General features: G+C 36.8%; 1 protein-coding gene across 6 annotated transcripts in view; it reads left to right on the top strand.

Moving 5' to 3' along the window:
* LOC145666311 (zinc finger protein basonuclin-2-like) overlaps positions 1–16,259 on the top strand; it is a 586,271-nt gene that overhangs the window by 203,587 nt on the left and 366,425 nt on the right. For 4 of the 6 annotated variants that reach the window (XM_081733401.1, XM_081733405.1, XM_081733402.1 and 1 more), the window contains one exon: positions 15,207–15,287. The exons of the other annotated variants lie outside the window; for them this stretch is intronic. In XM_081733401.1, the coding sequence (XP_081589527.1) occupies positions 15,207–15,287 (81 nt within the window). The remainder of the gene's footprint in view (positions 1–15,206; positions 15,288–16,259) is intronic. 6 annotated transcript variants of the gene reach the window in all.

Below are 16,259 nucleotides of genomic sequence, written 5' to 3' on the forward strand. Positions count from 1 at the left end.
TCCTGTAAGGTATCACACACATACATACACACACACACACACACACACACACACACACACACACACACAGGAATCTACACTCCATCAAATTCCCACAAAATCCCTCTAGACATTCCCCCATACAAAAATGGTGACATGGTGTACACATCATTGAAAACGTTTTATTGGAAGTCCAATGAGGTATAAACCGTGGTATATTGTAATTTTCGTGGAAATTATATGTGTTGAAGACCGACCCGACCCCACCCGTGACCCAAATTGACTGACCCGACCCGACAACCCGACCCGAGCTGACCCGATTGGCCCGACCCAAAGTGACCCGAGTGAACCAACCCGAGGTGACTTAACCCGACAACCGATCCGAGTGACTTGACCTTACAATCTAACCAGTTTGAGAGAGCTAGAACTTTACAAAACTGCCACCAGAAAAAAAAATGCTGACCAATTCTTATGCATAAACCATTGTTTCGGCTTTTTTTACTTGTAGTATAATTATCCTCCTCCTCCTCCTCAGTGTTCTCCCATTAATAAACAGGCCAGTTTCCGTGAATTAGGTAAGAAGCTTCCATTTTTGCGATTTCCCGCTAATATTTGCCTCGCAACCCAACATAAAGTACCACCCTCCTTATTACAATCTATCAATTCCAACCTTCTTACACACTCTCGCTCTCCTGATATCACCCCCTTTACTACATCCCTCAGAATGCAATCCCTTAGCAAGATCAAAACTTGTGATCCGTCCATTTTTCGCTTCCTTATATCGTCTAATATTGCTCTCATCTCTTGCATTTTTTCAGCATTTCCTAATTCGTTTTCCTCTCTACCCTGCTAACCTTCTTTATTTTACTCCACATCCAAATTTCCAAGGTTAAAATTTAGGCAATCAAGTTCAAAAGTCAAAATAAAATTTGACTGAGTTCTGAAGACAAGTTCTGAAGGCTAAAAGAATAAAAGTTCTGAAGACAACATTATTTTCTAGTAAGGAATGTATATAGAATTCTTTTAATATTTTTTGCTGTGTAACAAACAATTTCATCAGGTTAACATTCCGATTTTTCTATTTAAAAACAGCGTTGCTGTCTGATAGAATCATAAGGAACTAATTGCACTGAAATATCATTCTGTAGGGAATTACCTTTTATTTTTTCTTGATTAATTTATCTAGAAGATATTTGCAACGTTATATAAAATTAGCAAGTATTTTATTGCGGAGAAAGTCAAATCACTACCCCAGCAATAATAATAATAATAATAATAATAATAATAATAATAATAATAATAATAATAATAATAATAATAATCTGAAGGTGACCAAGAAAGTTCTGTCTCTTTGTGGAGGTCTGTGTTCAATTGGCCCTCACACCGTGAGTTGAATGCGAATGGATATAAGGTGAAGGTCAGTTGTTGGACGAGACGAGACGAGACAGAATTTTCATGAAAGGGTACGAGATGAGACAGAGCTCTTTCAATAGAAACATATGCACTTTTCCAGACGAGACTACCTTCACAACACATTTTCGAAACGAGAATGCCCCAAACCAGGTCTCGTGAGCAACACTAGTAAGTATATCCAACATACTACTTGGTTGTGGCTGTTCAGATACACCGTGAACGTGCGTAAGGACTGAGTGAACATGGGGCCTTCACAGAGCGTTATAAGGGCTTGTTTGCTGTACGAGTTCAAATTCCTGCTCCGCGGAGCGGAAGATATGACAGGCTTTTGGTGAGGGTGTCGTGGCTACGCGGAGAGTGCAGTGGTATGACGGTTTAAGGACAGTGACGAAACACTCGAAGACGCACCACGTGCCGGAAGACAAACAGATGTTCAAAATAAAGATCTTCGGGCAGCAATTGAGGCGAAGACAGACATGTGAGGAACTGGTACTACATTTCAGTGTAAGTGGAGAAACCATTCGGCACCACCACCATCAACTTGAGAAGCACTGCAAGTTGGGTTGATAGGTCCTACATGATTTGACTTGGAGCCAGAAAGCAACGCGAGCAGACACCTGTGTTTCTTTGGTGTCTCGTCTGAGGAAGGAGCAATTTCTGAACAGGGTGTTGACATGTGATGGGAAGTGGGTCCTGTACGAAGCTCCACGGCGCCGTTATTGTTGGTTAGCATCCCATGAACCGGTTCAAAAACAGCCCAAGCCAGCACCACGCCAGAATAAGGTTCTCCTGTGCATTTTGTGGACTGCTCGAGGCATCGTCCATCGGGTACTGCTACCAGCTGGTCAGATCATCAATGCAACTGTGTACTGTCACTGTGTACTGTCTGGATCCAGCAGTTCTGAATCGCAAAGGGGTCCTCGTATTACAAGGCAACGCTAAGCCCCACGTGGCTAAAATGACCCAGTACATCATTCTACGCCTTGGATGGAAAACACTATTGGATCCGCCTTACTCCACGGACATTGTACCGTCCGATTATCACCTGTTCCATTCCTTGGACAATTACCTTAGAGAACGCCAATTCAAATCGCTAGTAGAGGTTCAATATGCACTTGATACCTTCTTCACTTCACGTCCCACCAAGTTCGACTGCGATGGAATCCATAGCCTTCCAGAACGTCGGCAGAAGGTCGTCGAGGCTGATGGAGACGATTTTTGATATTCCAGGTACGTCGTAGGTTACACACCAATGTTCTAAGGTGTTGGTGAAAAGGCGGCGGAACTTTCTTGGGCACTCTTAAAGTTATAATAATAATAATAATAATAATAATAATAATAATAATAATAATAATAATAATAATAATAATAATAATAATAATAATAATAATAATAATGTGTCCTGCCCAAAGGCAGATGTTTGACCCGAAGGTCCATGGGTATTGATTCCAGCTCGTACCAAGTAAGTTTTCTGGTGGACAAACACCATGTGCATGGGTTTTCTCGGTGTTCTCCCATTTCCTCCCACTTTCTTCATTCAACCACTTCGATTATTTCTCGTCATCACGGTCTCTCTTAGCGTTGGTGCATAACGTGGGACGTTAACTAGATATTTCCTTTTAATTTCACTTAATGTGACATTTAACTTGACATAGAAACGCAGAAAGGAAAAACGTCAGTAGTAAATGAATTACAATTACAATGCCAATTAGTTAATATAGGGTAAAATTAAAATTTTATGACTATTTCACCTTCAATTAGTCACATTTATCATTCATTCACCAACTTCGAATTGAATTCCACAACAAAGCTCTTTATAGTATTCCGTATAGAAAATAAGTGAAGAATGTGACTTCCCGACCCGAGTGACCCGACACGAGCTAACCCGACTGACCCGACCCGACAACCCGACCCGTAACCCGACCCGTTTGAGAGCACTATCAGAGGGGTACTATTTACAGTACAATTTATTTTGTATGGTTTAGCATACTTTAAGGCTACCATACTTTTTGAAAACAGAAAAAACGGGACATCTTACAAATTAGTAGTAAATATTGCATTTTGTATTAATTTTATCTTTCGAATTTTACTACAGCATCGCACTAGTTATACAACTTAAAATAATGTATTAATATAGTCCATACTCAGTGGCGTATTTAGGGGGAGGGCTTCCGGGCTCAAGCCCCCCACCGAAATCTTACTTACTATAGTAAAGTATATGAAATATCTTGCAGAATTTTCATATTTTCAGGCAAAGCACCCCCGGAAGTTAGCAAAGCCCCTCCCGAAACAAAATCGTAAATACGCCACTGTCCATACTTAATCAACAGTGCTAAAAATTATTATAGAAGCTAGAAGCTGTTATACAATATAAACGCAATCAGTGAACATACAATATTTAGGCAAAAATTATATTTTCAATATTATTACGCATACCACCTTTACATGCTCTACATGTCTGTAAAGAAAAATATCCAGATTTATGAAGTTGTTTCAAAATTTCAATAGGCTGATTTATTTTTGTTAACCTAAAATGCGAACTAAAAGAAAGCAATTTGCATAATTGTTTTTCTGAAGCAGAAAAAAAATGTGTTTTCGGGGCTGGTCTGCAACGTCACAAGAATTTGTTGCCACCTCGGGGTATACATTCTTACTTTTAGTGATAAGAGTGCTACTTAGGAGGATTTGAACATTGCATGTTATATCCGGGGAAGCAGCGATTGCAATAATAATAAAGATTAGAATGAAATTGTTCCTATAGTATTGTCGGAATTGAAAGCAAAAGGAATAAGTTGATTTTATTATCTTTTCAGAAATTTTGATATGTAATTAATAATAATAATAAAGAAAAAAACAGGACAAGAAGGAAAATTTCTGCACACCGGGACAAATTTTATGAAACCGGGGCGTATGGTAGCTTTACATACTTATTTGCATGCGGAGTGTCAGTACGGAGCCACTACGTAGCAGAGTTGAAACAAAACCTCGTAAATAGGTTGCCAACTCAGGAAAACAAAATTACCGGCACACCCTCAAAATTCTCTGTACAAATGAGAAACTGAAGACTGTATTGATCGTTATTGTATTTACCAGCAATTGCCACTTGTTTAAAATTATCGAAACAGATGAATAATACTGGATATTAATCTTTATGTAACAATAGTTGATTCATAAAATGAAATTTATTCTATAAACTTCACTTCAAACAAAGGAAATTGCTTTAAAAAGTCATTTTCTACTCTCAATAAATGAATAAAATTCTTTTACAATAAAATATAAGTGTTATCAAATTTGTTATGTTAAATAAATAAAAAAAAAACTGCCATACGTTAAAAAAATATCGATAATGTATAATACAACCGAAATTTGTTTTTGTAAAGGCACTGTTGAAAAATTTCGATGTTCAATGTTATATTCTGGATTGCAGATTCCAAAATACCGGTCAGAAGGGGTCTAATAAGAAGTTTGTACCGGTCACCGGCCTTAATCAAAATTACAGCAAATACCGGCCAGTTAGCAACTCTACTCGTAAATCAGAATGCTGAATGCACCAAAATACTTCACCATGCATTCTATAGTTTCTGCAAAATGAGTTTAATGAAGATGATCAAATAAAACAAAATACTGTGTTATAATTTTCCCTTTAACAGTCTGCTTTGTGCATTTGTTATATCTTCCACTTATCAATTTCCTGTACGAGATGAGAATAACGGTTTCTGCGCAAGATAGAAAGAAAAAAATACATTTTTCTCATAAGGATTCAGTTCACGTAAGAAATAATGAATAAGTTTAATAATAAGAGCCGAGGAGTGAAAAACTAACTCAGCAATAATGATTGTAAGTATAAATATAAATATAAAAAAACAAAAAAAATCATTTAATTCCATCATCGTTAGGATAAGATCAATATAGTGAATCACACGATAGTGTGAACAAACCAAACCACACAATAGTGTGAACAAAGTCCTGTTAGAAAAATACTCCATAAATGTGACACATTTTTTTAATGCTTCTACCATTTATACAAACCCTCACATTGTTTTCGTTCTGGCGGCGCCCCTAATAGAGTACAAACGAAAATTTCGCCTGCACATTTCTGTGCAAATGATGTACAAGCGATTGATATAAATTGTGATTGAATTGGATATGGTGGGGGCTACCATTTAGACAGCCCCACTTTGTTTTCGTTCTGGCGGCGCCATTAATTATGTACAAACGAAAATTACGCATGCATATTTCTGTACAAACGATGTACAAACGATTACGAAAATTTGTGATTCAATTGGACATGTTGGTGGGAAGCTACCACTTAGAGAGCCCCCAGTTTGTTTTCGTTCTGGCGGCGCCCCTAATTGTGTACAAACGAAAATTTTGCCTGAACATTTCTGTAAAAACGACGTACAAACGATTGCGACAATTTGTGATTGAATTGGACATGGTCGGGGGCTACCACTTAGACAGCCCCACTTAGTTTTCGTTCTGGCGGCGCCCCTAATTGTGTACAAACAAACATTTCGCCTGCTCGTTTCTGTACAAACGAAGTACAAACGATTCCGACAATTTGTGATTCAATTGGACATGGTGGGGAGGTATTACTTAGAAAGCACCCTACTTTGTTTTCGTTCTGGCGGCGTCCCTAATTGTGTACAAACAAACATTTCGCCTGCACATTTATGTACAAACGACGTACAAACGAATGCGACTATTTATGATTGAATTGGACATGGTCGGGGGCTATCACTTAGACAGCCACCACTTTGTTTTCGTTCTGGCGGCGCCCCTAATTGTGAACAAACAAACATTTCGCCTGCCCGTTTCTGTACAAACGAAGTACAAACGATTGCGATAATTTGTGATTGAATTGGACATGGTGGGGTGGCTACCACTTAGACAGCCCCCTTTCTTCTGTTCTGGCGGCGCCCCTAATTGTGTACAAACGAAAATTTTGCATGCACATTTCTGTACACACGAAGTAGAAACGATTGCGATAATTTGTGATAGAATAGAACATGTTGGTGCGGGGCTACCAGTTAGACAGTCCCCCACTTTGTTTTCGTTCTAGCGGCGCCCCTAATTTTGTACGAACATACATTTTGCCTGCACATTTCTGTACAAACGAAGTACAAACGATTGTGACAATTTGTGATTCAATTGGACATGGTGGGGGGGGGGGCTACCACTTAGACAGCCCCCATTTTTTTCTGTTCTGGCGGCGCCCCTAATTGTGTACAAACAAAAATTTCGCCTGCACGTTTCTGTACAAACGAAGTACAAACGATTGCTATAATTTGTGATTGAATAGGACATGTTGGTGGGGGGCTACCAGCTAGACAGCCCCCAATTTGTTTTCGTTCTGGCGTCGCCCCTAATAGTGTACAAACGAAAATTTGGCCTGCACATTTCTGTACAAACAATGTACAAACGATTGCGATACTTTGTGATTCAATTGGACATCGTGGGGGGAGCTACCACTCAGACAGCTCCCCACTTTGTTTTCGTTCTGGCGGCGCCCCTAAGTTTGTTCAAACAAACATTTCGCCTGCACATTTCTGTACAAACGATGCACAAACGAATGCGACAACTTGTGATTGAATTGGTTTTTTTGGGGGGGGCTACAACTTAGACAGCCCCCATTTTTTCTGTTCTGGCGGCGCCCTTAATTATGTACAAACGAAAATTTCGGGTGCACATTTCTGTACAAACGAAGTACAAACGATTGCGACAATTTGTGATTGAATAGGACATGGTCGGGGGCTACCACTTAGACAGCCCCCATTTTTTTTCGTTCTGGCGGCGCCCCTAATTGCGTGCGAACATACATTTCGCCTGCACATTTCTGTACAAACGAAGTACAAACAATTGCGGCAATTTGTGATTCAATTGGACATGGTGGGGGGCTACCACTTAGACAGACCCATTTTTTTGTTCTGGCGGCGCCCCTGATTGTGTACAAACGAAAATTTCGCCTGCACATTTCTGTACAAACGAAGTACAAACGATTGCGATAATTAGTGATTGAATAGAACATGTTGGTGGGGGGGGGGGTACCAGTTAAACAGCCCCAATTTGTTTTCGTTCTGGCGGCGCCCCTAATAGTGTACAAACGAAAGTTTGGCCTGTACATTTCTGTACAAAGAATGTACAAACGATTGCGGCAATTTGTGATTTAATTGGACATGGTAGGGGCTACCATTTAGGGGAACTCCCTCGAGAGGAATCACTCTACTTATTTATTGCAAAAAGCAGAATTTAAAAATTCGCATTCGTCCAAAGTTATCGTGTGAAGTAACAGCCGTTTGTATGTACGTACTAATATTGATAAATTCCACTACGCGATCCCAATTAATAGTTCATATATACGCGCCACACACACACGCACTAGCATTTGTACACACGAAAGTATACCTGGTAGTATCCACACGCTTACGCCGGAAACTAGAAAGAAACAAACACACACACACACACACACAGGGACAGAGAGAGAGAAAGAGAATATCTTGTTGTACCTTTATACTGAATGCACCATTACTCACAAAATCAGTTAAAAAAGAAAAAAGAAAAAAGTTGTAAATGAAACTTTCAAAGATTGGTACCACTGCTGCGTGTCACACATGAGATTGTTCCATAATGATTGATTCGTAATATGATGTATATGGGTTTCTTAATGGTAGTATAACAAAATGCCTTCAAATTGACCACTAAATAAAAAGTGAAATTTATTTCTCAAATTTTGTAAAATCGAAGTCGGTGGGCATTATGGGAACAGTCTACAATAACAATATATGCAAATAAATATTAATATACTTCACGTTTTCCAGTGGGTGCAAGAAAGCTTCGAATAGTATTTGTTGCTAGAAGCATTAGCTGATGTAAATATATATATATATATATATATATATATATATATATATATATATATATAAAACGGATTATTGGATTATGAATTGATATAGAGATACAGGCTTTTTATTATTGTTATATATTACGTTTTAATGATTTGATTCCTCTACGGAGTCATTAGTGTTACGATATCATAAGAAGGTCAAATGTAAAATTAATTGGAAGTCAATGGAGTGTTGTTGATATCGCCGTCTCCGTGCATTCAACAGCAAAACACTTTTAATGACTGTTTGTATAGAGTGAGTGAGTGAGCTGATTTACGTCCGTTAAAACCCTTTTCTCGCGGTAGATCTGCTAAAACAACGAACGGTTTGTGAAGTTTCTGTCTGTTAAAACCAGCGCCACTCGCGGCGGTAGATTTTGTCTCTCTCCCTCTTTCTACAGGGGGTGTATTTTAGTAACGCATTTATTAATAGCTTCAATGGGTTTGAGCGTGCGTGGACCTAATGCTACATGTGCATATGTGCATGCATTGTGGAGAATTTTATGGCTGGGTGTTATTTTTCCTACTTTTTCTGTACCCACCTCCAGACACATATACTAAACATATATATTTGTGGATGTGTGTATGTGTTGGACAGAGAGAGAAAGAAAGGAGAGATTGTTGCGTATATGTTGCAGTGGTAAATGAGAACCTACGTACTTGCACTGCTATGTCGATTGCCAACGGACAGAAAAAAAGTCGACACAACTCTCGGTACATGACAAAGCACTCGATTTATGGAAGAGGAGTTTTGCGTTAGTTATGGAATGTAAATGCGTGTATGTATCTAAATATGAAACATTTGAAATATTTAAAAAATATATATACATATAATATCTTTATAAAGAGAACACCAGCTTCTGTTTTCATTACGCATGGATTATGATAATATCACATAATCATGTTAATTTGGTCTGCTTTATATGAGCAGCGATCTCTAAAATTGTCGTAAACGTTCTTCTTGAAATAAAATGTATTGTTTCAACTTTCAATTGCTGCCTACGATCTCTATCTTGAAGCAGGGTCTATGTAAAGATGGTAGTTTCACTATAAGAGACTTATTTGAGATGTGCATTTTGAGTTGGTCTATTCGCTAGCGATGTGCCTTTGGTGCAGAGGATCTCAGGTTCGCTTCCCGGTGTAAGACCCTTGAAATTTGAATGTATGACGCTGGTTTGGATTCCATCATTCTCAATGCTGAAAAGAGTGACTAAACTTCAACCCTTCAAAAAACTATTTGTATACAAATCCTGAATTTGGAACTGTATATAATTATCAAATATCAAGGATCAAGATTAACAGATGAAAACCATATTCACGGAGAAATTAAATGTCGACTAAAAGCAGGAAATTCGTGTTATTATTCACTTCAAAATCTCTTGTCGTCGCGAATCCTATCGAGGAATTTGAAGCTTAAAATATATAAAAAGATAATCATGCATGTTGTACTATATGGTTGCAAAACATGGTCGCTTACTCTGAGGGAAGAACGTAAACTGGAAGTATTTGAGAACAATGGAGAGATGTTGTTAACGCGGCATGGAACCTTCGGATTCCATAGGCCATACAGTTAGTTCATGTATTGTTATCAAAAGTATTATAACATCTAACGTTTAAATCTTGAATCGGATTTTAATGTAATGTTATATGGTAATCAAATACAACCATGCATGCGAATAGGAAGAAAACCAGTTCGAAGAGAGAGAATGAAAAATGATTTTTTAAAGATGTAAATGAAATAGACAAATGTTGTAAGAAGTAAGTTGAATAAAATAATGTAAAAACGATTGTTCTTGATTAATATGTATCTCACAATCACAATGACACTGAAATACGAATTTACACTCATATATAAAATAGCACTTGATCTTGTAGATTATGATTTGCAGCGATACGTTTGAAAAATTTTCTTTCGAAACTCCTGCTCTATAGACAACCCACCACGTTCTTTTGTATTGTGGGTAGACTAGAGTGTAGGAAATAATTTACTTATAACAACAATGACGAAGAACTTTAAAAAAATCGTAGTTATATGCAAAACGTGCATAATATTTTCGTAATTTTAGAGAAATCTTTTATACGGTAACTCAGAAAGAAGGTAACTAATTTTATGTAAATTATAGAATACAGTACCCAAATCTTGTCTACTCATCTCTAAGACAACGCTTTTCATTACAACCCTACCACTTAAAAAAAAAAAAAAAAAAAAAAAAAACTAACGCTCATGACGGCGCTAAAAATTGACTGCGCTTGCATATATTTCTAATTGTAAGAGGATTATGCTAATTTAAGAATCCTGAATTCAGTGAAATAATTTTTAAATATGTCCGTCCATAGAGTCATGAGAAAAGTGACCTGAAACATACCGTACCGTAACAATGTTTGTAGTATATCGTCGTGAAGTGGGTTAGCATTAAAAGTTATTCAGGTTGTTCTATATGTTCCTTAATAACTATTTTCTTAAAATTCCTTTCACTAGTCAGTCATTCCGTTTAATAATTATATTTATTAAACGTTTTTCTTCTTCTGTTTCAATCGCTCAGTTCCCACCCACTAATTCTTCCCCTTTGTGTAGGAGGGAAGTTGACCTTTGACTCCTATCAAGTACAAAACTTAAAGATCCGCGTAATTCAACGGCAGATAGTGGCATATCAATATGGGAAGACCTCAACCATTTGAGGCTATTGTATGCTAATCAGTGCACACGAAATACAAAGGGAAACGCCTATCGATTAAAAACACTCTTGGCTTGTATTAAGTGGTAGATTCTAGCATTGTCACTCGTTTGAAATTGTAACCTTCGCTTGTTGGTAATTTGTTTGTCAAGAAAAACAATTCTCATCCGCAAGAGAGAAAGAGAGAGAAGTTAGTGTAGGAGAACAAATTAAACAATTAATAAATATAGGCTCTTTTGTTTGCGTTATTTAAAGATTTTAAATTTATCTGTTTCTTAACTCGCTCTTTGGTTAAAGAAATAGACTTGTTTCCTTTGTTATTTAAAGTTTTTTGTTCAATAAAATAATATCTTATTTCGTTCTGTAGCGGAAGAAATTAATGTTTTTTCCTCGCTATCTAGAGTTTTTTTTAAAATTTATCTTAGTTTTATTTCATTCTTTGGGTAGAGAAATACAATTTGTCGTGTTTTCGTCATTTAAAGTGTTTGATTTATATGAGTTTAATCTCACTTTTCGGCTAAAAGAACTGTAGTTTATTGTTGTAAAAACTCGGTCTTAGCTAAAGAAATGTTATTACTATTTCATTGTTTAAAATTTTTAATCTCTCCGGCTCGATCCACGGACAAGTAAATTTGTGGGTTTGTGTCGTGTCCGTGTCCGATGACACGGAATATTAAAGGAACATCGTGTCCGTGGGTTTTCTCGGAGAATTTCAGTTTCGTCCCACTTTCTCATTCCGCCAATTCTTCCATCGTCATTCACTTGCTTTAACGTTGGTCTCTCTCAACCTAAACGCCATAATCGTGGGATGTAACACTGAAATACTTCATTTTACCAATTTCAGAAAGAAGAAAGTTATCAATTCGATCCGTTTATTATTATTATTATTATTATTATTATTATTATTATTATTATTATTATTATTATTATTATTATTATTATTATTATTATTATTATTTGAAAGACCATTCTTTTCTTGCAGTCTTAGATTTACAGAATGAAAGTTACTTTGTAAATCTACACTTCAAACTAGATGAAATTCCTTCGAACTAGAGAAAAGTTTGAAAAAACCGGTCAGAAAGGGGCTGGTAAGAAGTTTGTGCCGATCACAATCAAAATAACAGCAATTTTTCCGTTGTCAATCCTATTTGGACTCTATTTTAAACTGTAGGCCCACTCTCATATAGCTTCAATGCTGAATTTCAACAAATAAACAATTTGATTACTGAGCATCTCATCTGGCCGTCAATGAAAGAGTTCAAGGTTCGATTCCTTGTGGGGCTCGTATGATTTGGATTCCAACTGTAAGTCCTTGACTCATATAGCATTTGTGTTGAAAAGGACCGTTCAACTAAAAACAAACCAATCGATTCTATTTTTTGATGATTATTTGAAAGACCATTCTTTTCTTGCAGTCTTACGTAAACTTCGTAAGGATTTAACGATAGTCTTTTTAGCTACAGGATGTCCGTAAAGTCGCACAACCCGAACTTTGGAGCGTCAGAGCTTTTGAACCAAACAAATTAATGTCTCATAAACTTAGTTATACTTCACACTAATATGATGTTAGTTAATCATTAACTTGTTTAACTTGACACAGATTTCAATTTTTTGAATAGATAATAGTAACACATTATTTTCTAATTTTTAGCACTTCCGTTAAAGTCAGTTAATATTGTTTTTTTTTTTTTTAAAGTACCGCATTACATTTACGTGTTTTAATTCGTCTTTATCTAGAAATGTCCGATCTCTTGTGTTGTAGCTAGTTCAAGATTTTTAGGGGAAAAATTAAAATATCTTGAGTCGTACCTTGATCCTTTTGCCAAATGTATTTTTTTGTTATTTATTTTTTAAAATAAATTTATTTGAGTTTTAACTTGCTCTTTGGCTAGAGATCGACGTTTCTCAACGACTTATTATACGGAAAAGAAGTTGCCTGATTGCAGGTTCGATCCCATTCCCAAATTGTGTTTACTTAGAGATGGAGAAGCACCCAACGTCTTCTTTGGCTACCATTTCACCGCTTATTTCAATAATTTCGTTTAACATCGACTTCTTAAACTGTCTTCTTTAGATGCAGAAATATCTGTTGAGAAGCACCCTTTCCAGTAGCGAATTTAGTCCGGGCCGAGGGGCCTTGGCAGGCCCGTATCCACGAGGGTCTAGGGAGGCCGGGTCCCCCTTAAATTTTTACTGGCCCCCTTAAATTTTCACGGTAGGCTTGCAAGTGAACTATAATATGTGATGAACTATAATATGATTGGATCGGGCCCCCCTACATTTTTGGAATAGCTACGGGCTTGGGTCCCCCAGTTTTTTGAGTGGCAAAAATAATTTAAGCTATTTTTTGTATGTTTTTTAAAAGTTTATAGTAGACTCATGATACACACATCGTAGTCTGGGTTCTGGCTGTCCCTCTCCCCAGTTTTCATATTCTAGATCCGCCTCTGCCCCTTTCTCTCCTTCTTTTCCTCTTTCTCTTTTTATTCAAAATATCATAAATCTTTATTTAAAATATTCAAAATAAAATATTTTCGTGAAATCTATAAATCTTGTGTACCACTCTAGAAAAATCTTTCAAATCGCCTTTTTCATCAAGGTATTTCAGTATTAATATATATAAAAATGTATTTTGTAAAAATAGTGTGGGAATATAAAGATCAAAGCATGCATGAAATTATTGTAAATAGTGTATAACCATAACTATAGGTTGTTACCATAACTTCTGATAGTAACAATATAGAATCGTAGTTCAGCACTATCTTTATTTAAACTATGTGCTATTTATTTTTAAAAAAAATACTTCAAAATATTTTATACAGTAGTAGATATTAAATTATCAAAGATGTTTGAATATTTTTTAAAGTTTGTCGTATTTAGCAACTTGTTTACAAAGTATTTAACTACTTGTGATGTATTATTGTTGGCTACCTTTTTCAAATATTATTTGTACCTACTTTTTAAATAAATAAACCATAAATATTGAAAAGAAAGTACATACGGTAGAAAGTACATAGGGTAGAAAAATTCTAAGTTAGAGAACATATTCAAGGTTAGCATAAATGAATTATTCTTTTTGAAGAGACTATAGTTTCAAAGTGTATTACACGTACACATATGAAAGATACTCACCAAGTTTGGATTGTGTAGAGTTTAAAACCCCGTCATTGGCACATTTCAGCTCGTGAGTACCTAAACGATGAACTCCCGCATCGCTGGATTGGGCGTATTGGTCAGAATGACCTAGCATTGTTCTATGGCCTCCCAGCTCTCCTGATTTAAACGCCTTGCAACTTCTTACTGTGGAGGTACGTTAAGGATCTTGTTTACGTACCTCCACTACCGCGATCCTTAATGAAATTCCTCATCGTTTAATTGGCAGTATTGGTAAGAATGACCTACCTTTGTTACCCTTGCCTCACACATCTCCTGATTTAACGTCCTATGACTTCTTACTGTGGTGGTATCTTAAGGACCTTGTTTACGTATCCCCACTACCGCAATCCTTAATGAAGTTCCGTCATCGTTGAATTGGGCGTATTGGTGAGAATGACCTAGCTTTGTTTCCCTAGCCTCCCAGATCTCCTGATTTAACGCCCTGCGACTTCTTACTGTGGGGGTATCTTAAGGACCTTGTTTACATACCCGCACTACCTCAATCCTTACTCGAGCTCAAAGAATACATCAGTGCTGCGGTGCAGACAATTGACAGGACTATGCTACAAAATGTATGGAATGAGGCCGAGTATCGTCTGGATGTGTGTCGTGTCACCACATATTGAACACTTGTAGAGGGTGTATAAACTTGGTGAATTTGTGGTTCGTTTCATACGTGTAATAATTTTGAAAATATAGCCTTTCCCAAATGAATGAATCATTTATGCTAGCCCTGTATAAAAATAGGAGGTTTATCTTTTGTGTTCATTTCTCTATTCTTCTGTATGTAATAGTTTGAAGCAATTTATCCACTAATGTATGTAAGATTAGTTAATTAATGTATTGTATTCTCTGGATTTCGTATAAAAATTTGAGTTTTAACTCACTTTCTTTTGGCTAGATTTTTGTTATTTCAAATTTTAAATATGCTTACAAGTATACAGCATGTAATATATAACTAATGACAGACTCATAAAAATTAAATTATTATAGGAAATTGTAGTGGTTTATTAAAAGTAAATTTGAATATTTTTTGTTACTCGATTCTTTTAAGAGGTCGACTCCTGTTTTTTTAAGCATTCCCCTGTTTCTGTTTGCAGTGGTCATCTGTTGCATCCTGGCTCTTCCGCGACACAGCTAGACCAAGCAGATTCGCTGACATCCTCTCGCCATTACTCACGGTAAAAAAAATGTTTTAAAAAATAGTAAAAAAATAGCAAGGGGGAGAAAAGTAAATTAAAAACTTTTCTCGGATATTATTTTTAACTTTCTTTTCTCTTTATCTCTCTATCTATTTATCTCCATCGTGTTACCTTCTCTCTCTCTTCCTCAGGGGCAGAAACCCTCCTCAAATGCCGGAGTGATTAAATTTAAAAGGCGTATTGAGACTATTACAAGTTTCACCAACCGTGTCTTTCTCATTCTCAAACTGGGGTCTTCCTTATATATATATCACTTCTTTTTCGTCACTTTTTTTGCGCCCCCTCTCTCTTAAGAAATTCCCTGTGGGTCTTAAGATTGCTACGAATTGCGTTTAAAAAATGAAAGACAGATTGGTTTTTTAAAAGCCGAGAACACAATGTGTTAAGCAAGCTTCTTATGTCATCTGATGGTTTTCCCCCTCTTCGTTCGTAGTTACTTCATCCTCCTCGGAAGCTGGGGAAGAAGAGAAGGATGAACATAAGAGGAAAAAGAAGGTAGATAGGGTGGGGGGGAGATGTCATGTCGTGTGACAAAAGGGAATTGCCTCAGGTTGTGTACCTGAGAGAGATTCTATTTCATTAAAAAAAGAAGAAGAAGAAGAAGAAAAGAAAAGCTAAAAAGTCTAATTTTAACGCAAATTTAATAGGTATGAAATCATTCATTTAACGTTCCACGATTATGCCCTTTAGAGTTAACAAAAAAAACTGATGATTGATGAAATATTCGGTGGAATGAGAATATGGGAGGAAACTGCAGAACCCTGGAATATCCACAATAACGATGTTGTCCACCACAAAACCATACGGTGCTCTGTCCGCTTATCTAAAGGCTACCCGTGCAGCACCATGCCGTGGGGAGGGGGGCGAACGGGGCGACGGCCCTGGGCGCCGAAGTAAGGGGGCGCAAAATTCGGAAGGAAAAAAAAAACAAAATAAAAGAAGGAAAGAGAA

This window comes from Thermobia domestica, chromosome 12 (genome assembly GCF_964235325.1).
Source record: "Thermobia domestica chromosome 12, izTheDome1.hap1.1, whole genome shotgun sequence".
Taxonomy (NCBI): Eukaryota; Metazoa; Arthropoda; class Insecta; order Zygentoma; family Lepismatidae; genus Thermobia; species Thermobia domestica.